This window comes from Mesoplodon mirus, assembly GCF_964341445.2.
Source record: "Mesoplodon mirus genome assembly, chromosome: 7".
Lineage (NCBI taxonomy): Eukaryota > Metazoa > Chordata > Mammalia > Artiodactyla > Ziphiidae > Mesoplodon > Mesoplodon mirus.
In genome coordinates, this window is record NC_138983.1 from 125,875,451 (window position 1) to 125,898,896 (window position 23,446).

A 23,446-nucleotide genomic window follows, 5' to 3' on the forward strand; every position below is an offset into this window, starting at 1 on the left:
CGGTCACGTTCTGGCCTTGCCTCGCTTTGATCCCAGCTTCCCTGTCTTTGCACTCCCTCTCCTTCTCCTCGTCCAGCCACCCCCATTTGTACAAATTATTTGTACAAATTATTTTTAAATTATTTTTTAATTCAAGAGGCAGTCTTTGCACCAATGTTATAGGCTTGTCTATACAGTCCCTATCTCTAAAGCAAACAGCAAACGGTGCGTCCGTTCCCGCTGACTGTGGCCAGCAGGGAAACAAGATTGGCCCTTTCTCTGCTAGGGTACTGCAGAGACACACGCTGGGGTCACCTTACTTCTGGAACTAAGAAAAGAAGAATACTTTGGGTTGGAGAATCTAAAGGGATGGTGGACAAAGGTTCAGGGCTGAAGTTTCAAGCAGCAGAATTTCCCAACTCAAGTTTGAGGTGACCAAGAGTATTCCCGCCGTCAGAGCACGTCTTTCTTCCCTCTCCTGGTTCCTACAGGTGCAGTCCCTGCAACCCACCTTGCCAGCTTTTCCTTTTCTGTCAAGGCAGAGGCATTTGTGGGTGGGTGAGGGTCTTGAGGTGCTCTGGCCCCAGGTGCCATCTGTGTCTCCTCCTCGTGACCAGAGCGAACCACCAGATGTGGTCCAGGGGGATCTCTCTCTCCTGCCCGTGGGCCTCCTCACTTCAGCAGGGAGATGTCATCAGCAAAGTCATCATGCTGATGGCGCAGGCAGCGGAGGCAGCGCCACTGACACACCATGAGGCAGAGGGGCAGCATGAAGAGGGCGCAGATGGCAGCCATGACATAGGCTATGGTCATGAGGGTCGATTCGTCTGTCTGGGGGATGTTGTAGCCACAGTCTTCCATGTCCAGGGTGACAAAAGGACCTTCGACCGCTGCTGTCCTGAACTCATCGTGCACTGGAGAAAGGGCAGATGTGAGTCACAGAGCAGTTTGGATGACACACCCAAAAGAACTTCCCGGGACAGGCCTTGAAACCAGCCCTTGAGGAGGCCGTAGAATCTCCCTCCTGGGAGATATTAAGGAGCAGGACAGAAAGCCGTTGCTAGGCGGAGGCGTGGCTCTCCTCCCAGGTCACTGGGGACAACAACCCTTTCCTGTCTACCTGTCCAATAGGACAGGGCCCTAAAAGTCAGTTATTCTAAGTGGACCAGAAAGCCAGCCCTACATATACCTAGTAAACTCACCTGCTCCTGCTGAAATTCAGTTGCAAGACCCTGCCAGTAGCATTCAACCTGGGCATACGGCAGCTGACAGGGTCACTATAGGCCCAGCCTGCCACCCTTGGATCTAGAGCTTCCCGAGGTGCCGAGGCAGCTCTTGCTGTTCTGGGTCTCCAACAGAGGTTGCCAGTCCAGGCAGGGGTCAGCATGCCAGGCGATACAGAAAAAGCACAAGGACCAACACTAGCTTTTACACCATACGTGGACTCTGGCTTGAGGCAACTGTTACTCCCTCCCAGACTCACAGGGGCCCAGGTACCCTCACCGCTGGACAGGGAGAACGTGGATAGACTGACCCCACACCCTCGTCCCTGGCGCTCTCACCATGGCAAGCACTGACAGCAAAGCCAATTCGTTTCCGGGCCCGATCAAAGACAACGTAGAAGCCCTCCATGATAACGGCTCCCATGACGGTGCCCGTGGATGACTGTGAGATGGCGAACTTGTAACAGTCATCTTGGGACGTGGCCACATCTTCCACTGGCCGCAGGTATTGCTAAGGATAAGCAATCAAAGAGTGAGAGTATGTCTTCCTCCATCCTTCACCCCATCTCTGCCTTCTTGGTATCGATGCCCTTAGGCTGCCTTTCCCTTTGCCAGCCCTGAGCTCCGAGAGGCTGGTTTTTCCCAGAGCCCTTTACCGCTGGGTCCTCATCTATTTTGTCTTCCAAGTTCTAGGAAGCCATGCCTGCTCACTCTTTCTCTATATATCCTTGGTTCCCGTCCTGGGATCCCGCTGATTCAGGCCAGGGACGTACCTGTGGAAGGATGGTGATTCGGAAGGACTGATTGGTGACCTCACCCATTAGGTAGAGTGAGATGACCGGGAAAATGTTCCACGGGGTGGTGCCTGCTTGCCAGCACACCAGCTGCTCCCCGAGCCAGAAACCGTCTGGGAACTTCTCCGTCTGTGTTGATGAGAAAAGGATAAAGATGAGGAAACGGCCTCTTTCACCATCTCGCCTCTCCCATTTTCAGATAACACTTACTGGGCCCTTTACTTGCTTTTCCATGAAATATCCAAACTGGGGAAAGGTCAGCCAAAACCCAAGGATTAGAGGAAGAGAGTAAGGCCAAAACTTTGGGCTGGGGGATTGTGTGCTGAGCAAGCTGAGGCCCATAGCAGAGAACCGTTTTTTAAGAGACCTAAGTAGAGGGATCTCAGGGTAGACATCTTGGCTCTTGTGGAGGAACGTGCCTCTCACAGACTTCCTGTGACACTGTCATCTCTTGTACCCCTGTCCTTAGTCCCACTGACCGAGGAGGCTGCCTTGATGGATTTGACAGCAGCTTCAAACACTTTCTTGGGCAGACGAAGGTTGGTGGTGCCGCTGTCAACGATGCTCTTGTCATAGTTGTACTAAGAGGGAGAAGAGAGGGTTAGAACATCAAAAGCCTTTTTGATGCCAGGCTTTGGCCAGAATTGGAGGGGTGAGGCTGACTGCTTGGGGTCCTTCCTGGGTTGGCATCCTGGCTTTGCCACTTCTTAGGTGGATCTCCTTGGGCAAGTTACTTAACATCTGTGCCTCAGTTTCCTCATCTGTAAAATGAGGATAATAATACTACCTACCTCAAAGAGTTATTATAAGCATTAAATAATATATTTGAAGTGCTTAGAATTGTGCCCTGCACATAGGAAGCATTCAATAAATGTTAACTCTTATTATCTTGGGTGGGTAGACATTCTCTAAATCTTGAAAATAAAAATACCTTGTATAATGCTTTTAACTTTTCATAATACGTTTGTATCTGTTCTAATTTAACATACATGAAGAATCTAGGTAAGGAACACCCAAATAGTTTAACTGCCATTTATTGGGTCTTGCTGTATGTCAAGCACCGGGATAAACACTTTATTCACTTTCTCTATTTTCACCACCGTCTTTGGAAAAGCTGTTTTTACTTCTGTTTTGCAGGTGAGGAAACTGAAACACAAAATAGTAACTTGCCTGAGGACACAGAGCTAGAGCAGAGCTAGAAACCCAGGTCTTTCTTACCCCGAAGCCAGACTCTTCTACTACGTCATGTCACACTGCCTCGCAGACGACTTGCCCAAGCTCATAAAGCAAGGCAGTGACCGGAGTCCAGGTGTGCTTTTTTCCATGCCAGACCATATGCCACGCAGCCTCTGGGAAAGTGCTAAGCCAGTCCCTAGCCCCAACCCTCAGGTCCCGCCATGTGACCATTAAGCTCCTTGCTGTTCCATGCTCAGCCCGCAACCCTCCTGCAGGTCCTGCACCTCAACCTCATTCTCCTAGCCTCATAACTCGGCGTCTGGACTCACGCCGTGTTGCCTCCCCCTTGCCTTTCGTTGCCTCCCCCAGGTTTTATTACCTCCTTGCAGTCCATTTTCAGATCCTGTCCATTGATCTCCACCCGCACAATGATCACCTCGTAATACCATTCCCGCCGGATGGGTGTGTACCAGAGGCTGCCCATGTACAGCGAGTGGTCGATCCCCCCAATGATCTAGGGAGAAAAAGAGCCAGTACCCGTGTGCCAACACAGAAGGACAAGTCACCCAGAGGGCAAGCATAGGATCAGTCATTTCTGGGGTGGCAAGGCACTGCACATCACCTTTCTCATCTTCCTGCTTCTAATCAAACCACGCCCTAAAGCGATTGATACTTTCTTAAATGTGTTAAGGATGTGTTCAGGGGAAAAGGCTTTCCAGGATTTTTAATTGTTTCAGAATCACACAGACCTTGATATAAAGTTATTTAAACCTAAACTGGCATCATAGATGTTGAGTGAGTGATAATTTGCTTCTGTTGTAAGTTTTATTTTCTCTGCTTGTTGGAGATAGAGAACCATTCACCAGTTGTCCTAAATGAATTAATAAATAGACTTTTAAACTCCTTACATCTCTGCCTTCTGATCATCAGACTGAACAGTCTTGATTTGAGAGGCCTTATTTTCATTTCCTTTGAAATTTTCCTAATCATCTGTCATCCTTTCCAAGTTTACCATAGGAGCCTCAAGTCCTTTCTGGAATAACGCAAGGAAGGAAAGGGTAGAAAAAGAAAAATGGAGGTGGAGAACATAAAGAGGTTTCTCTTTTTTTTTTTTTTTTTTTGCGGTACGCGGGCCTCTCACTGCTGCGGCCTCTCCCGTTGAGGAGCACAGGCTCCGGATGCACAGGCTCAGCGGCCATGGCTCACGGGCCCAGCCAGTCCGAGGCATGCAGGATCTTCCCGGACCGGGGCACGAACCCGTGTCCCCTGCATCGGCAGGCGGACTCCCAACCACTGCGCCACCAGGGAAGCCCAAGAGGTTTCTCTTGATTCTCAGTGGTGGAGCCCAAGGCTGTGGTGTGGCCTCAGAGGGCAGGGAGGCAGCAGGGGCTCACGTCTCTGCCCAGTGCCCGGGCCTCCCCTCTCCTACGGCCCACTCACCATGCTCCCTCCGACTGAGGCCAGCACTTCCGACTGGTTGAAGGGGAAGCCAGCACCACAGAGCTGCAGGGAGAAGAGGTTGGGCACGTGGGTCTGCTTTACCAGCGAGTCAAAGAATGGCTCCAGGGAGTCGTCAGGCTGTGACAGAGAGAGACAAGGAGTGAATCCTCGCACAGAGGGCCCTAATGGAAAGGGGAATGGGAGGGCAAAAGCAAAACTTGGGGGATGTTCCTTGGGAAAGACCATCCTGAGGTACTGAGATTTGGTAGAGAGAGGGACAGCAAGACACACTGGCAATGCAAACAGGAAAGATCTGTAGGATCGTTGATCCCCATCTGCTTAACCTGTTTCAGAGTTACGGAGGCCTGTCTTATTCTTAAAGATCTTAGCGTCAATAGAAAAGATAGCCTGTTCCTCTACCTGTCACCATAGTTCTGCCTTCTGTAGGGATGAAATTCAGACTGCCACCCCATCCCCCTGTAAAGTGATTCTTTAAACTGATTTGTTTCCCTCCCTTATTCAGTTCCCTCCCTTTCTCTCCCGCAACTCCGTCCCTGTGTAGCATGCAGTGTGCAGCGTTCAGGCAGAGTGTCTAGGGCTAGGCCTTGTTCCTCTCACCCTGGCGATCTCAGCGTAGGCCAGCCCCAGGATGCCCTCCCAGTTGGAGCCATTGATGAAGAACTTGTCTGATTCAGTGATGGCGGCGATGTTGGCACGCACGGTGACGTTGGGGCCATGGGGGATGCTCACCAGGTCGGTGCCCAGCTCCCCCTCCCACTTGCCCTGGGTGTAGGGCACGTACACGCCCTTCCGGAGGTCCCGGTATGTACTGGACCTGTGCAAAGCAGGCAGAGATATGTTGGGTGCGTAACCACAGCTGGTACATGGAGCCAGCATCTAACCTACTCCCAGATGCCTGATCTCATCTTGGTCATCTACATAAGACAAGATGCTGTCAGGCTGCTCAACAGAACATCCATAGATCCTTCACCGGGAACAGAATAAGTGACCTTGCAGACAGACGTGGGGAGCTGTCTCTGGGGCTTGCTCTCCTGTGTCCATAGCTCGTATTCCTAGATCTGGAGCTCAGGCCCTGGAAGAACAAGTCTAGGCTTTGTGTATTGTGACTGCTGCTGCTGAAGGGACAGCTAGCGGGCATCTCCCACCCCCGCCCCCTGACCTTATCACGCTCTTAAAGAAAAGGAGCCATTGACTCTTTTGCTGCCTTGGGACCCAGTGGTACCATCTGAGTGGTAGAGAAAGTACCAAGCGGGTGAGCGTGGAACCTCTTCAGCAAATTCTTCCAAGGAAGGAGTTTGCACGAGCACCTCAGCAGGGCGAGCAGGCAAGACACACCACTCGGATGAAACAAGCTGATCACCATGTGTCACCCCCACCTGTGTGGAATCACGCCTCTGACCAGGGCTGGTGTGTGTGATGGGGGCAGTGATGGGACACAGACAAGGAGCTGGAATTAATTCCCTTTCGTGGACCCTGGCCATAACCCCCTTCCCTGACTGCCTTCTTTAGATAGGGAAGTTAAAGGGCAAGGGACCTAAGAAGGCGCCTTTGGCATTTGCCTAGTAGTCCAAGAATGGGGTGTCAGTCTCGACTCACATGTTTTCACACACAGATACGCCTCAGACATTAGATGGCCTCTCGCCACTTCCTGCTTTTCTGTTAAAGGGGCTCCCAGATCATCCCTCACTGCCTCTGTTACCTTAAAAACCCACTTCCACCCTCCCTCCCACCTGTTAGCTAAGTCCAGCTGCTGGAACTCCCGGGAGGCAGGGAAGCATTAGCTTTCAGTCCCTGATATCAGGCCAGGCAGTGGGGCCATGGAAGGCTCTTCCTTCCCTTCCTTGAACCGTGCAAAGCCACCGAGAGTAGCCCCCAGGCGAGGACACAGTGAAGGGAGCTCTCACTGCAGCCTGCTCAGCCTAGACTTAGGTGGTGGTGTCAGAAAACCAGAGCCACTGAGGGGTGTGGGTTGGAGTCCCCGAGCCTCCCCATTCAGGCAGAGAGGAGGAGACCTCGAGACTGCACTGGGAGCTTTGGGGCTGCTCGCCTTCCTGCTTTCCCTCCCCCGGGAAGCTGCCCTATCTCGGAACTGAAGCACTTCCTGGCTGTGCCTCAACTTATCCTTCCCATAGTTTACCTCCTCAACCCTCCAGCCCCTCCACTCTTCTCTTCTGGTCACTGTTGCCTTCTTTTCCCTCCCTCCTCCCTAGCAGGAAGAAAGGCTCTGTGGAGCTGGTCCTTCTCCCTGCAGCCCTCCCCGGACCCTCCTTTGCCCTGGATCCTTGGGAAGAGCCTTGCCCCGTGCTCTCCCCGCACTCACAGCTGCCTCTGGTAGTAGCGGTGCAGGAAAGGGTGGGGGGCGGCCCCCACTGCGAAGTTACTGCTGCCTGTGTCCACCAGGATGTTGAGCTGTCAGAGAAAAGGGAGAGAAAGATGCTAGGACAGGAGGCCTGGACTCACTCCCTTCATTGTCCTGTACCCTCCCCATCCCCCAGCTACGTGGTCTTCCTTTGGAGTGTCCAGGGTGAAGCTTCCAGATGCAGGACTGGACAGGCTGGCCCTGCTAGTACCACAACCACGGACAGAACATGGGGTCCTGTGACACCCTCAGCATGGCCTCAGAAACCTTGTGTCTGTTTTTGTCTTCTCTGCAGAACTGGAACATTTTCTATGTCGTCAGAGCCATATAACTGGTGTGTGTGTGTGTGTGTGTGTGTGTGTGTGTGTGTGTGTGGTGTGGTGTGTGGTGTGTGGTGTGTGTGTGTTTCCATTCCTATTTCTGTCTACCTGCAGATGCCCTTCCTCACTCTGTACTGGCCCAGTCTGTCTGCAGAGCTTGCCCCTTCCCCTCCTCTCTGGTTCTCCTGGGAAGCACATCACCGGCAGGCAGCCTGGCTCATCCCCCTCCAGCTCAGAGACGAGCTATTCTAGGAGCTGGCACTGACCAGGGGCGCTGTGGGGACCACAATGGCATGTTGAAGCCCACGTGTTTCTGACCCTGGCTGCCAGAATGTGGCTCCCCATGAAGGGCCCCCCTTCTGTCTCAGAGGTGACACAGACCTATGAGTCCCACTGTCAGAAATAGTGGGACTATAGCCAGGAGCCCTGTATGAGGTCCTGGTGAAAAGCCATCTCCTCGGGGCCCTGGTTTTGGCTCATTGAAGATGGACAGGTGTTGTCTTGCTGTTCCTTCTGTGCAGCTCCTTCTACGTCTCTTCTACCTTGTCCTCCTTCCTCCTGAGATGGCCTGACCCCTCCTCAGCCAGTCAGCCATTTTTTTGATGCCTCCTATATCCTCACAGGCAAAAAGGAAAGGGCCCTGTCCTCAAAAACACAGTAATCTATAAAGTGAATCCTCTCTTTTTTTAAAAATAAATTTATGTTTTTAATTTATTTTTGGCTATGTTGGGTCTTCGTTGCTGTGTGTGGGCTTTCTCTAGCTGTGGCAAGTGGGGGCTACTCTTCATTGCGGCGTGCAGGCTTCTTACTGCGGTGGCCTTTTTTATTGCAGAGCACGGGCTCTAGGTGCAGGGGCTTCAGCAGTTGTGGCGCACGGGCTTAGTTGCTCTGCGGCATGTGGGATCTTCCCGGACCAGGGCTCGAACCCGTGTCCCCTGCATTGGCAGGCAGATTCTCAACCACTGCGCCACCAGGGAAGTCCAAGTGAATCCTCTCTTGCCCACTTGTGTGTCCTTCACCTCAGCTTCTCCCCTGACCTCAGGGCCCTCCATTTCTGCATCACCTCTCCTCAGTGCAGTGAAGTCAGCTGACCTTGGCCTTGCTGCAGGCTCTGACCTTGTCACATAGGGCAGGTCACTGTGTTTCGTCCCCTCTGCCGGATCCTCCGGCTCCTTCCTGCTCTCAGTGGTCCCTGGTAGGTCTGCTGACCGCACCTCCCCCAGCGGCCGCTCAGGCTTCCTGGCCTCCCCATGGCCACTGTCCCCTGGCTCTCTGACCCTGCGTCCTCCCTCCTTCCCAGCCCCCACTCCTGGCCTGGCTCCCATTTCCCTCCCCGCCCCTCTGCCCCTACCTCTCCCCGGTGTCCCTCTCCCCGGTCTCTAAGCAGCCACTGGCCCCAGATGCTATGCTTTCAGAGAATCAATAGAGCTAGAGGCACAGCAGTTCAGATTTCAATCAGCCAGGTTAATGATTAAAAAGGCTTCTTCACCCACCCACTCCCCAGAACCCGCTCTCCCACCTGCCAGGACTCTGGTCTCCGCGCCACGGCTGGCCTCGGGCTTACAGGCGCCCCTGCTATCCCTGGACCCCAAAGAAAGAGGGTCTCCTCCACAGCGCTGGCGCCGGTGGCTGTAGTGGGGACCGCCTGGAGTGTGTGTACCTGGCCGGCTCTAGGAGAATCCAACCACCTTTGACACTGGAATGGAGCTTTATCTAGGGGCTCCGCTCGGCTGGCCCAGGCCCCCTCCTCCCCACTCCTCTCTGTCCTGTACGGGAGGAGCCCTCTCTGCAGGCCACTCCCTCCCCAGCCCGGGGGCCCATCAGTCCTGGTGCCCTTCCAGTTCCAGCCTTTCTCCTCACCTGAGGAAGTTCTCCCCACTCCGCCCCCAAGGGGGTCAAGCCCGGGGAGGAATGACCCCTCCCTCCCATTGCCCTCTCTTTAAACCCCCAGCCCCAACACCAGGAATTCAGGCCCCCACTGCTCTCTGTGCTGCCCCCTCTCCACCCTCCACGCACACAAAAAAGGGAAACCAAAATAAACAGTCGCCACTTCCTCCTGAGCAAATGTCCTTCTGTCTATTTACCCTTTGCACTGTGATCCTGCTTCCGAGAGAAGTGATTTTGGTCCTGTCCTTCCAACATTTCTATCGTGAGCCCCCTGGGCAGCCCAAAGGAGGAGGGTTTGCGTGCGCCCAACCTTACCAGACGCCCTCCCCTCTACTTTCACCCAGCGGGGGGCCGTCAGGTGACCCCTCCCCCCATCTCCCACAAGATCATTCCCACATGCCCCGTCCATCCTGCCTTTCCACAATCCCTCCTCCTGCCTAAGGAGGATCCACCCCTCATGCCACACCCCCCACCCCCAAATCTGGATTCTTCCTGTTGGCATTTACAAATGCTTGTCTCTTCACTAAAAAAAAAAAAAAAAAAATCTTTAATCTCACATCCGCCTCCAGCTAGCCTCTCTCTCCTCTCCCTTCACAACCAACGTTCTCGGCCAAGCTGTCTTCATTTCTTCACCTCCTACTCATCCCGCAACCCATTCTCAAACTGAGTTTCGCCTCTATCCCTCCCTCCACTATAAAACAGCCCTTACTACAGTTACCAATGATTTCGTGTGCCCAAATACAAAAGACAGTTTTCAAATCAATCCTCATCTTCTTGACTTCTCTGGAGCATTCAGCGCTGCCGACCCCTCCCGCCTTGAAACACTCTTCCCTGTCACCCTATCCCGCGCTTTCCTCCTACCTCTCTGATAGGATCTTCTGTCTACTTTGCAGGCTCACTTCTCAAGGCCTGGGCATTGGTCCCCTTCCCCTCCTGCTCTACTCTGTCCTTAGGCCATCTCATCCATGGCAGCGGCTACAATGACCACCTATGTCCTTATGCCTCCTGAGCTTTCAGCTCTAGCCCCTTCCTCCCCTTTGAACTGCCTCAAAGACACCTCGAATTCAGGATGTCCATGGTTGACCTTACCTGGTCCTGCCCATCTGTTTTTTCTTCACAGTTTCCTACATTAGTCACCATCCATCTGTTCCATAAGTCAGCAACTTCAGAGACATCCAAACACCTTCCTCTTCACATCCCCATCTAAGGCATCAACGAGTCCTGTCCAATTAACCTTCTTAAAAGTCTCTGAATGTATTCATTTCTTGCCACCTCCTTTGCCACTCCTGGCCAAGCTATCATCATCTCATCCTGGAGTATCACAACAGCTTTTCAACTGATCGTGGTACATCCACCGTTGACTTCTCCAACCTGTTTCTGCACTGTGGCTAGAATGATCTTTTCTTTTTTTTTTTTTTTTTTTTTTTTTTTTGCGGTACGCGGGCTTCTCACTGTTGTGGCCTCTCCCGTTGCGGAGCACAGGCTCCAGGTGCGCAGGCTCAGCGGCCATGGCTCACGGGCCCAGCCGCTCCGCAGCATGTGGGATCTTCCCGGACCAAGGCACGAACCTGTGTCCCCTTCATCGGCAGGCGGACTCCCAACCACTGCGCCACCAGGGAAGCCCTAGAATGATCTTTTCAAAGTGCACATGTGACCATGTTACCCTCCCATGTCAATGGCTTTCCTTTGTTATTAGAATAAAGACTTAAAGCTTTAACATTTCCTATAGGGCCCTTCATGGTCCAGCCCTGCCTACATAGCCAGCCTAGCTTGTCCCATACTTCCCCGAACCCTCTGCCCACCAGCCACACTGGCCTCATTTCAGGTCCTCCAATCAGCCATGGTCCCTCCCGCAAAGGCTGTTGGTCATTCACTCTGCCTGGACTATCCTCCTTTCCACTTGCAGTTTTGTCTACTCATCTCCTATCATCCTTCAGTCTGAGCTCAAAAGGGACTTCCTAGGGACCTCCCTGGTGGCGCAGTGGTTACGAATCCACCTGGTAACGCACAGGACACGGATTCGATCCCTGGTCCGGGAAGATCCCACGTGACATGGAGCGACAAAGCCTGTGCATCACAACTGCTGAATCTGCGCTCTAGAGCCCTTGAGCCACAACTACTGAGCCCGCGTGCCATAACTACTGAAGCCTGCACACTAGAGCCCATGCTCCACAGCAAGAGAAGCCACCTCAATGAGAAGCCCACGCACCGCAACGAAGAGTAGCCCCCGCTCGCTGCAACTAGAGAAAGCCCGCGCACAGCAAGAGAAGCTGCGTGCAGCAATGAAGACCCAACGCAGCCAAAAAAAAAAAAAAAAAGGGACTTCCTAAGGGAGAAAGACCAGGTCATATTCTCTGATTAAAATGCTTCTGTAGGACTTGCCACTATAATGTCATACTGAATCTCATCTCCCCTTGTATCTAATTTTTAAAAAAATCCCCATCGTCTCCCTACTGGGTATCACAGTGGCTGGCAATAAGTATTTCTTGAATTAATGAATGCTTAAAGGAAAAAGGGGAAAGAGCTAATCTACCCTATTTTCGGGGTGAGGGAGGGATCTCTCAGGGGCCCCCAAACTATGGGTGTTTCTAGGTTATAGGTGTGGCTCTAGCTCAGACCTGCCTTCCTCTCACCAGGCCCCCTGGTTTGATACAGGCAGCCCGGAGTCCTGGAGCCATCTTACTTCCTCCCCATCCCTTGGGGCCAGGCCAACTCAGAAGTCCCTGTAGAGCTTGCCTATACATGCCCAGAGGGCCGCAGCATGGAGTCAGGGCTAGGTCAGTGCCAATCACTTAACAAACAAATATGCCCCTGGGGGCCTCTGAGGGATGGCAGCTTCACGGGAAGTGCTAACAAGCCCCACAGGGAAAGGCACACTTGCCCATTCCATCCTGCAGGCAAGGATCCCCTGGAGGAGTCTGCAGCAATAGATCTTGGGCGATGAGACAGATGTGGAGCTGCTGAGTTCAGGGTAAGCTCTTTGTTCCCCAATCCCACCTGTCTTGGCCCCAGCTCTCACTAGCAGATGGGAGTTGCTTAGATTCTTCTGGATGAAAAGAGCCTTCAGGAGTCATCTGTCCATTGACCTGGAGATATGGGAGCTTGTTCCAGTTCTGAAAGATCTCTAGTTATTAAGATCCACCACCTTTCTTGGCAGCCTATGCTAGGGTCTTACCACTTTCGCTCTGGGAAAGGGCTTTTTTTTTTTTTTCCTGCCGTGCGTTGCCGTGCGGCATGTGGGATCTTAGTTCCTCGACCAGGGGTCAAACCTGTGCCCCTACATTGGAAGCTCGGAGCCTTAACCTCTGGACCGCTGGGAAGTCCCTGGGAGGGGGCTTTAATTCTTCCAGCTAAAGGAAAGTCTGTTTTCTTCTGTGTGGGCCTCAGAGTTTACGGGGGAAGAGCCCTTATATTCTCGTAGTATAAGCCTTTCAGCTGAAGCTGAGATGTAGGAGGCTTTCTTCCATTTCACAGAGGAGGAAACTGAGACCAAGGGTAAATAAGAACTTGACCCCTCTTACACATAAGCCACAAAGCTAGGACAAGAGCCCCTTGGCTCTGACCGAGCCCCAAGTCTGCTCTTTCATCTTCTTGACCTTCCTGTCTCTCTCATTCTCTCTCATTTGGAAAGGAAATACATGGTAGATTGTTACACTAATGAATCAGACGCCCTGTCTCCATGCCCTGGTGTGATCCCCTCTGACATTGACTCTGGGCTTGGCCATGTGACTTGCTTTGACCAATGGGACATCAGCAAAGGAGGAAGGCAGAGGCTTGTTAAGTGCTTGTGCACTGGGGAGACTGGCCTCTTGGAATGTGGCCCTGAGCTTGTACGTGAGGAGGTTCAGTCTTGCCTCCTTGAGGATGAAAGACTTCACGGAGAAAGAGGTCCAGCAGGCCCGGCTTAGTCCGGCCCCCAGCTGACCCACCAGCTGAATGCAGCCACACAAGGAGCCCAGGTAAGGTCTGTAGAATCACAGCCAGCCCACAGAATCCTGAGAGACAATGGCTCTCGTTTTAGTTTGTTACACTGCATCAGATAACTGTTACAAAACTACCTGAATTAAATCCTGAGATCCTTGACTTCGGGGCACCTACCCACCCATCGGTCAACTCCAAATACCATCTCTTATCACTTTTCCCCTCTCTCACCATCAAGTTTCTCAGTAGCACAATGATTTGTCACCTCTGTATATGCTGTTTCCTTTTCTTGAAATGTTCTCTCCCTGTTTCATCTAACTTCTGTTCAATTTTCAAGTCGTGGTTTAAACATTCTTTCTCCCAAAGGTCTTGCCCTGATGCCCCAGCCCAGATTAGGTTCCTCCTCTTGTAGGTCCTCAAGAACACCTGTGCTTCTTTGCCTACCCTTTCATCCAACTTGAAATCATTTGTCCAGTGTCTGTCTGTCCTACACACTATGAGCTCCACAGGGTAGGGAGCACATTTCTGTGCTTATTATCTAATTCTTACCTAGCCCTCAGTAGGTGCTCCAAAACAATTTTTTTTAACTGTAATTGCCTCATTTGCTGCAGGTCTCTGTGACTCTACAGAGTCTTGCTATTAGTTCTCAGCCCCAGGGTCCTTGCAGGGGTGATTTTCAATCGGGTACTGTGTATGGTGATGATGGCAATGGATGCCCACTGTACCCACAAAATTGAGTAGCCACCCAGGTTCTTAGAGCAGTCGGAGTGATTTCAGGACTCGCTGGTCCCCGAGTCCTCTGAGTTAGCTTCATCTGCTTCCCTAAGTGGACATTCCCAGACCTGAGCTTGCCCAAGGCTGAGAGATGGGGGCAAGGAAGGACATGAGGAACCTCAAGTCAGCAGCTGGCCATGGCTGAGAGCCAGCGCAGCACACAGCTCCTGCCTCGAACTGAGTCTGGCAACTGGGTCCCATCCAGGCTCCTCTCACCTTGACCAAATCAGCTGACCCAATGGAAATGGACTCCTTTCTCAGACATATCCTCTGCTTCCACTTTGCTCTGCAGGCTGAAGCTGGCAATCAATACCTGGGAGCAAGCAGGCTACCTGGTGCCACTTACCCCATCTTGGGCTGTTTTTTTTAAAGGAATCCCAAGGTGGTTGGGTCATCCCGAACTTTATCTAGGGCAGCCTTCCCCCTTTAGACAGGATGCTCCATTTCCCCCAGGCTCAAACCCAGCTCAACTAATATCTATCACTGCTTCCTATTCAAATGAGATGATGATGCGAATGGTCAAAAAACTTACATGTCTGTTCTTAAAGAAAAGATCTAAGACAATGGTTTTCAAACTTTTTTTCAAGCAGCAGAACCCTTTTCCGATCTCATTCAGGATCCCCGTGTACCAAAGAGAAAAAGCAGAGATGCTCTGCTTTAGGGAGAGCTTTTATTTCTTTGCTTCATCCCCTCCCTGTGGTGGCTCTCAAGGCGTCTCTTTAGCACCTTCAGCCTCCACGGAACCCATCTGGGAAATCCTGCTAGGAGGGTATCACAGCCACTGCTACCTGCTTTTCATTGTCAGACAGTAAGTCCTTCCTGTTGTCTAACCTTGTCCCATCCACAGTTTACAGGGGCTGTAATAGTCTCTGAGTCTGTCCTCAGGTGAGAATGAAGCTGATCTCTGGCATAAGCCCACTTTCCTCCATGGCACCTGGTTGTGCTCAGCACATAGTTCTGTTTGCTTGAGCCATTGGGAGATGCCAGAGGTCATGCCTTGTGCTATTTGGTGAAAACTCCACAGGCGCTGGAGTCGAACAATTGGTGGGGTTCACCAAACCTGAGAGGCCAACCAAGGAGACATCCAGCCTGTACATAGTGGGGTTACAGTGGCCAGCAGACAGGGTAGCCACTGGGCCCATCCTGCCCAGGGAAGCTCAGGGCAGCTCTAGGACCAGGAAAATGGTGTTTCCTTTCCAGAACTCCCCACTGCCCAGGCCCCCTCAAGCGAGATGGCTCCCAGCAGACAGAGAAGTTAGTTGGCAGGTAGGAGGGCTTCCCTGAGAGATGTTTCTCTTCCTGGATTTTCAACCAAAATTTCTGCTTAGCTCTTTACTGGAGATACCCAAGAAGGGCTCTTGACCATCTACCTCAGTGAGGGGGCACGGTCTTTCTCAATGCCTCTCCCACTCCCAGCTGAATTCTTTCTTTCCAGACCTGGGGAGGAAGAGCAGGAGACAGGTGTGAAAGGACAGCCTAAGAGTCCCAGCAGAGGCCTACGTGCAACGAAGCCCAACCCCAGTTCATAGGTTGCCTCCCAGTGCCTGAGGCCCAAACTGTCTTGACTGGGGCTGGGCTTCAGGGTCATCTAACTTGGAGGGTGATTCTTTGAGTTCAAAGGTTTTCGACCTTTTAAGTACCAGAACTCAATCAATCAATCAATCAAACAAACCTGGAATTCCACTGTATAAATACAACAAAAGCTGACCTATTCTGGGAGATCTGGGGGCAGGTGGGACAGGGGAGGACTTGGTGAGGGGAAAGGTGGAAGGTACAGTCTTGCCTCTTACCTTTCTCTTAACCTCTCCCTCACCCTTGAGGTCCCTTTACAGAACCCCACAGATCTCAGTCTGAAAACCATTCTAGGGAGGGGGTCAGGAAAACTACTTGGCGTCTTCATGGGTTCTGAGATCCTGAATCCTCATAGTTTTCTACTTCTCTGATCATTTTCTTTTGCTCCCTTGATCCCTCGTCTACATCCAATATTCTTTCCCTAATCGTCTTCCTCTTCTCTGTCCATTCTCTCAAACAAGTTCATTTGCTAACTTGGCTTCCACAAGCACCTCTCTACAGGTGACCCCTGAGTCTACCTGTCCAGTCCCAACTTGTCTCTTGGCTTCCAGATCCCCATTCTCAGCTGGTTGCTGGATACATCCACAAGAATTGTCCACTGGCATCTCAAAATCAACCAACATGTCCCAGACTATGGAACGCTGGAAAGAACCAAGTATTTGGACTTGGAATCCAAAGACCAGGATTTGAACCCTAGCTCTGTTCTTCCCTAGCTGTGTAATTTTGGGCAAACCACTTAATCCCTCTGAGCCTCAGTTTCCTCCTCCGCAAAACAGACATGCTAATACCTTGCCCTTTTTAACTAAAGCAGAGTAATAGGGGTTCCCTGGTGGCGCAGTGGTTGAGAGTCCGCCTGCCGATGCAGGGGACATGGGTTCGTGCCTTGGTCCAGGAAGATCCCACATGTCACGGAGCGGCTGGGCCCGTGAGCCATGGCTGCTGAGCCTGCGCGTCCGGAGCCTGTGCTCCGCGACGGGAGAGGCCACAGTGGTGAGAGGCCTGCGTACCGCAAAAAAAAAAAGCAGAGTAATAAACATGGAATTTTGGTAAACTATATTGTGCTTTAAAAGCTTGCTCCTTTTGCTGTGTATCCTGTTGCAAACACAGTCAGAGAAGTTCAAAGGAGGGAGACTTCTTCTCTTCCCTCTCACCCACCAGGGACCGGGAACACCTGGTTGACCTGACAGGTGAATGCTGGCTCTCTGAAGACTTCTCCTCTTTTATATCTTCTTTCAGGCCCATGTGTCCTAATTGAAATCCTTGTCTCGGACTCTAGAACATCCAAGTTATCCTGCACTCTGGAGTAGTTTTCCTAGAACCAAAATTCACTAGACCATTTCTCTGCTGCCCCCAGAATGAAACCCAGTGCCCACTCAGCCTCACAGCATCCCTGTCACAGCTTCCAGCTTCTCAGCATAGTTCACATCTCTCTTTATGAAGTTTTTTCTCCCCACTCTCCAAATAGCAAAGCTTTCTCATCTTTCTAGGCCATATTCAAATGCTACATTTTCTAGCAAGCCTTTCTTAACACTCTGTCAGAAGTAGCTGCTTCTTTCTTTATACTTCCAAGACTCACTGTTCTTCTATTTGTACCAGATGCACTTGGCCTTGTGTGATATTTAGGCGTTTACATGTCTGTGTCTCACACCAAATCGTGAGCACTCCAAGGGCTGAGACTATGACATATTCTTCTCTTTTGTGAGTAGGTGCTCAACAAATATTTGTTAAACTGAAAATTGCCCATCACCAGATTTCAATCCTAACAATTAAATTATTGGCCTGTGTTTGGATGGTGATGCTCATACCGTTATAATGAGATGATATCCTTTCATTTAAGCAAAGAGAATGAAAATGCTTTCTCCAAGATCTCTAGTTCTGTACTTACAGTGGCCCATCAACGGTTCTATTTAAAGGTCTTACACTTTATTTATTCATTTGCTCAACACTTTTTAGGTGCCTGTTCTGAGCCCGGTGCTGTCATAGATATTAGCCAAAGAGAAATAAAACACTACAAAAATTCATTAATTAAAAAAGACATTGTCCTCAAGAGCTTGGTGTTTTATGAGGGAAACAAACACAAAAACAGTGACACGTGCTCATACGTATAGTAAGGAAGACGTGAGTAGGTGTCAGGAGAATGGAAGTGGGATCTCTGATAAACTCTCTCTTCTTCTCAAATAGGTGGTGTGGAAGAGTAGGGAGGTCAAGGGTGAGACACGGTCTCAGCTTACTGACCTGCCAGTTATTTAATTTTTCAGTCCCCATTTCTTCTGCTAGAAGCTGCAAATGGTAAGACCTTTTTATATACTGCAGGAATTACTGTAAAGAACAAAATAGTCTATGTAGAATATATTTTAAACTTTTGTAGGACTTCCCTGGTGGCGCAGTGGTTACAAATCCACCTGCCAATGCAGGGGACATGGGTTCGAGCCCTGGTCCGGGAAGATCCCACATGCCGTGGAGCAACTAAGCCCGTGCACCACAACTACTGAGCCTGCGCTCTAGAGCCCGCGAGCCACAACTACTGAAGCCCGCGCGCCTAGAGCCCGTGCTCTGCAACAAGAGAAGCCACCGCAATGAGAAGCCCACGCACCACAATGAAGAGTAGCCCCTGCTCGCCGCAACTAGAGAAAAGCCCGCGTGCAGCAGCAAAGACCCAACTCAGCCAAAAATAAGTAAATTAATTAAAGAAAACTTTTATAAACTGTAACCATAAATACAAGGATATATTTGTACACCCATAGTCCTAAACCATCCCCTCCTGCCGACTTTCTCACAAATGGTCTTGTCATGTTCTAATTCATCCCAGATCGGAATCTTGAAATCATCTTTGACACCTTCCTGCTCACCCTTCACACCAATGTCACCGAGCCTTGCATCCCGGTCTTCCCTCCTTTCTCCACCTGATCACAGCCTCAGTCTCTCCTTGTCATAGCGCTCCACACTTGGACCTTTGTGACAGAGCCTCCTGCTGCCTGCATCCCTCAGTTCCATTCTTTCTAAAATTCAGATGCCTCTTCCTAAAAGATTGCTTTCTTTGTCATTCCCCTGCACAAATAAATTCAATTTCCCCCTTATTTCTGCAGACCAAAGTCCAAACCTTATGGCTTGACATTTAAGGCTTTCGGACACTTGGTTCTATCTTATTTACCCAAACCTGTAACATTAGCTGGCCTGGGTTTCTCACTGTCTCCCGAACGAACATGCATAAGCCCAAACACACATAACTCATTCTCTCATTCACTGTGTCCCCGCTTGGTCTCAGGGGATAGGGTGGGAAGGAGTGGACACACAAATGAAGTGCAATCGCAGTTCGGGGGGACTTTTCTGCACTGGGAATGGTCTCGACCCTCCTATCCATCCTTCAAGACCATGCTCATAGCACATCTTCACGAGGCCTTGCCTGATTTTACCTCCTCCAGAACACCTATTGGGACTTCCCTGGTGGTCCAGTGGTTAGGACTCCACACTTCTGCTGCTCCGGTTCGATGCCTGTTTGGGGAGCTAAAACGCTGCATGCCGGGCAGCCAAAAAAATAAATAAATAAAAATAAACTGAAGAAAAGAACCCTGCCCTCAAAAGAATATAGAGGGAAAAGATAAGAACACCCGTAGCATGCACTCATGGTACTGCTATAAATCAACGCTTTTCAAACCTGAGACACAGCCCCTGAGGTTCTGACCTAGTAGGTGTGGGGAGGGGCCAGAGAATTTACAGTTCTAACTGGCTCTGATGACAAGGGTCTGCGGTCCTTACTTTGAGTACAACTGCTGCAGATTACTTTGTACAAGCACTTATACTTTCACTTCCACACTAAGCTCTGGAGGTAGAAAATATATTTTCTGTCTCTTTGTGGATCAGTCCCCCAAAACCAGCAATGAATTGCCTGGCATATAGAAAGTGTTCCCCAAGTTTCACTGTTGCTCGTTTACCGTACTGTGCCTTTCACCTTCTCATTTGGGGCTTATAACAACCCCACTGGGTCGGGAGAAAGGGCATCCTTCTCGCAGACTGTGGGGGGCAGAATCAAGTCACCACAGAGCACAGACTGGCTGGTGTTGGCTCGGGTATGGAGCCGTAAGCCAACTCATAGGGCTGCTCTAACTGTGGTCTCCCTGCCACTGGCTTCTTGGACTGGTGCTGAACTTGAAGCCCACTTTTCCCTTCTCCTAGGAAGGAGCGGGAAGGAACTGACATTTATTGGGCAATTACTCTCTGCCAGTTTCTGGGCTGGGGGATGTACATATTATCTCAGGGGTCCAGGGAAGTACAGTAATGGGATCCCCCATTTACATGTTTTACGTGTAAAACATGGAGGCTCAGAACACCCAAGTTTTTATGCTTCCTTGCAGAGCAGAGAAGAGGCAGGAGTGGCCAGACAAGTTAGCAGAAGGTGATTTCACATTTACTGGAGGCCAAGTGTGTGTCCAGGTGCATTGTTCTAGGTGCTTTCACCTGCCTAGTCTCCTTAATCCTCACAATCACCTTCCAAAGGAGATCTCATTTCACCCATTTTTAAAGACACGGCAACAGCCTCAGAGAGGTTATATAATTTTCCCAAGGCCACACAGCTGGGAAAAGGGAAAGCTGTGGGTTGTGGAGCTGGAATTCCTGGTCTCTCTGACCCCAAAGCCCTTGTTGGTCCCATAGTCCCGTCCTGTGTCCATGTCACAGGGTCTCTGCACAATTTGCATGGTGCATCAGTAGCAGAAACGGGACTAGGAACCAGGTCCACACAGCCTCCTTCTCCCTGACAACAGCTGGCGTTCTGTTGGCTCAGGCTGCTAGAGGCCTGGATTCAGGCTCTGTCCTTACACTGATTCAAGACTGTTTATATTACATAGGCAAGAGGAGGGGTAAGTGGGGAAGACCAGAGCCTTGGATCAGCTGGGAGGTGGGAGGTAGGCCTGGGTGGCATGGTCCTCGGAAGGCTTGCTTCCATCAGGTAATTGGGAAGCGGAGGCTTGTTTTTCCCTTAGATCCGGTGTGAGAGCTGTTTAGAAGTCCAGGAAGTGTGGTGGTTCCCTCTGCCCGTAGACACCATAGACACACTCCCACCTTCACAGACCCTCCCAAGGACAAGGCTCCCAGACACAGATCAGGGGGAGGGGGGTGGCTCAGAGATGTGAGGGCTCAGATTCAAGGTGACACTCACCAGCACACAGAGCCATCCTGCCACCCGTGCCCGGGCTCACCCACAGAGGAGGCAAATGCTCACAGAGGGCTGTTCATGGCACACTCCTACCCGGCCAGAGGTACAGAGGGTGAAACCTCCAACCAGCCACCTTGAGTGTACCTTGGAGAATTGTCAGGAAGGATGGGGGGAGCTGGCAGGCAATGTTTTCTCCGTCGCTGCCATCCCCCACCCCTGAGCACCTATCAGCTCATGGAGGGAGTCTCATGCTTAGAAGGGGGCTCTGGCTCCTTTGCTCTATGCAGTTTATGATCTGTCCTTTCCCCAGACTCAGTTCAGTTCCCTCTGGCCAGGACTTGGGAGGCATCAAGTGGGGGAGGGGCTGGAGTGCAGGATGCAAAGCTGGGGAGGAAGTAGGGGCAGGGGAAGGCAAGAGTCAGCCCGGGGCTTCTGGATTAGAGTGGAGGTCACAAGGAACTCGGAAACCTTGCTTCGCTGTCCTGTGGCAGCTCAGACACGGGGAGAAAGGGGCCTGTCCAACTCATGCCGGGATTCCTTGGTCCTCAAGATGCTGGGAACCAATGGTCAGAACCCCAGATGCCAAGACTGGGTGACCAAGATCCAGAGCAGTGGGGTTGGGAGACTCAAGCTTGGTCTGGGTTGACACCTGTTCACAGCACCCCTGTGGTTTGGACTCTTCCCCAGGTCAGGCTCCCCCCACTGACAAGTTTTTCTTGCCCCAAATCCTTCCTGAGCCATGTGTGTGTGTAAGACAGAGAGAGGGGAGGGCAGACAGAAGCCTGTGAGGGGAAGGGAAGTGGGAAGGGGGGCTTTGGGGCTGACTGCTGCCAGTATGATCCCAGAGGACAGGTTTGGGAGAGGGTCCCTCCAGCCCGCACCGTGCAGCCCATTTTAGCAGGAGCCGGCATGCTGCACCCCCAGCCTGTCTCCCCTCGGCTCGCTCGTGCAGGAGGGAGGGTAGGGCTGGCCCGGCAAGCTTACCGTCTGTGGGGGGCTGCCCACGGTCATCTCCACGTAGTAGCCCTGACCGGACTTGCCCCTCAGGTTGTCCACCATCTCCACAAAGCTGCCCCTCCGGCTGGGCTCCTCGTCGGTCTCCCGAGGCAGCCGCAGCCCCAGGGGGGCGCCCCCCAGCCCGCTTCGCAGGGGCAGCCGGATGCCAGGCTGGGAGCCGTGGGCAGGCAGCACCCCAGAGCCCATCCACAGCAGGAGCCAGGGCAGCGCTTGGGCCATGGTGGGCCCTGGCCTTGGGGCGCTCTGGGCTCACTCCAGCCCGCGACCGTCCCTGTGGCCTGACCCCAACTCTGGGTGCTGGAGGTGGCTTCTCAGGAGAGTGAGCGGTGAGGCATCAGGGCTCCAGCGCCTGCAGGCCCCTCGGCCAGCCCTGGGTCCAGGCTGTGGGGGGCGGGCAGGAGAGATCCACAGAGAGACAGGAGGGGAGGAGACGGATCCGGCGCCTGGCTACATCTGGACAGCGGTCCAACCTCAACAGAGGTCCGGGAGAGGCCGGCTCGGGCCCCCCGGGGGGCTGGGCGGGGCGGGCATGGCAGGTCGGAGGCTGCTTTCCTGGTGTTCCCGGCGGGGCGGCAGCAGGGGAAGGGTCAGGGGCTCCGGGCTCCTACGGCTGCGTTTGCTGCTCAGGCCACCATAATCCCGCTCCCAGCTCCCAGGCAGCCTGGGGAGACGGAAAGACTTGTGGCAGCGGCTGTCAAAGCCAAAGGGTTTTCGCTTTTCCCTGGGATCGCTGGGAAGTGTAGTCTTCCCATGGCAGGCAGCCCGGCTTCCGGGGATGGTGAGGGGTCTGGGATGCCCTCTGCCGAGATGGAGTCCACCCTGCAGGACGCTGGCAGGATGGGAAGGGCCATCGGGATGGAGTGGTGGCAGACCTCTCTTGTTCCGTCAGCCTTTCATTGGGCATTTCTGGAGCACCCACTGTATGCCAGGCACGCTGCCAGGCCCTGGGGCTACAGAGAGAAATAAAATGCATATGCACTGCACAAAATGATGGGGAATTAAGGAGCAGGGATTTGGGGGACATCTGGGGGGTCTGGGAAGACTCAGCGGGAGGAGGTGGTATTTAATTTGAACCTTAAAGAATGGGTGGAATTTCTAAGAGCAGAGATTTGCGAAGCAAGAGTAAGGGGGATAGAAGGGTATTCTACGCAGCCAAAGGAATAAGCAAGGGCAAAGGGGAAAGTGCAGGGGGCCGTCCGCCTTCACTGGAGCCTGCAATGTGCAGGCAGGTGAGAGCCGGTTGGGGCTTCTCTCAGCTGAATCCTTTTGTGCCTTTGGTGCTCTACCTGCCCTCACCTCCACCCCAGATTCTGTGAATCTTCAAGCCCATCCAGATTTCTGTGCTGTCTGTGAGCTGAGGGTAAGTGGCTGTTGTCAGCTTTAAAGTGTTATCACTCCAAGAAGTATCTTTATGTTAATAGGTAAGAGGTTAAAACGAAAAGCTTTAGAGCTAAAATAGCTTGAAGGAGAAAAGCCATATGATTATGTCAACATATTATTTATCAAATATGGAAAGCTTCTGTTAAAATTCAGCAGTCCTTCTGATGAAAACCAAGTGGAGGGACTTCCCTGGTGGTGCAGCGTTTAAGATTCTGCCTGCCAATGCAGGAGACAGGGGTTCGAGCCCTGGTCCGGGAAGATCCCACGTGCCGCAGAGCAACTAAGCCCGCGAGCCACAGCTACTGAGCGCATGTGCCACAACTACTGAGGCTTGCGCACCTAGAGCCTGTGCTCCATAACAAGAGAAGCCACCGCAATGAGAAGCCCGCGCACCGCGACGAAGAGTAGCCCCCGCTCGCTGCAACTAGAGA

At 52.1% G+C, this 23,446-nt stretch overlaps 1 protein-coding gene across 2 annotated transcripts; it reads right to left on the minus strand.

Moving 5' to 3' along the window:
• Positions 1 to 108: 108 nt before the first annotated feature.
• BACE1 (beta-secretase 1) lies at positions 109 to 22,353 on the minus strand. 2 transcript variants are annotated; one of them, XM_082626611.1, is made up of 9 exons: positions 21,603 to 22,353; positions 6,954 to 7,042; positions 5,231 to 5,447; positions 4,613 to 4,750; positions 3,552 to 3,686; positions 2,476 to 2,577; positions 1,976 to 2,125; positions 1,542 to 1,713; positions 109 to 893 (listed from the first exon to the last, which is right to left on the minus strand). In XM_082626611.1, exons 1-9 carry the CDS (start codon positions 21,852 to 21,854, stop codon positions 652 to 654), a joined length of 1,497 nt encoding a protein of 498 aa, XP_082482737.1. In that variant the 5' UTR covers positions 21,855 to 22,353; the 3' UTR covers positions 109 to 651. The 2 variants fall into 2 exon arrangements, with proteins under 2 accessions (XP_082482737.1, XP_082482738.1); XM_082626612.1 differs by lacking the exon at positions 21,603 to 22,353 and adding an exon at positions 18,880 to 19,114.
• Positions 22,354 to 23,446: the final 1,093 nt, after the last annotated feature.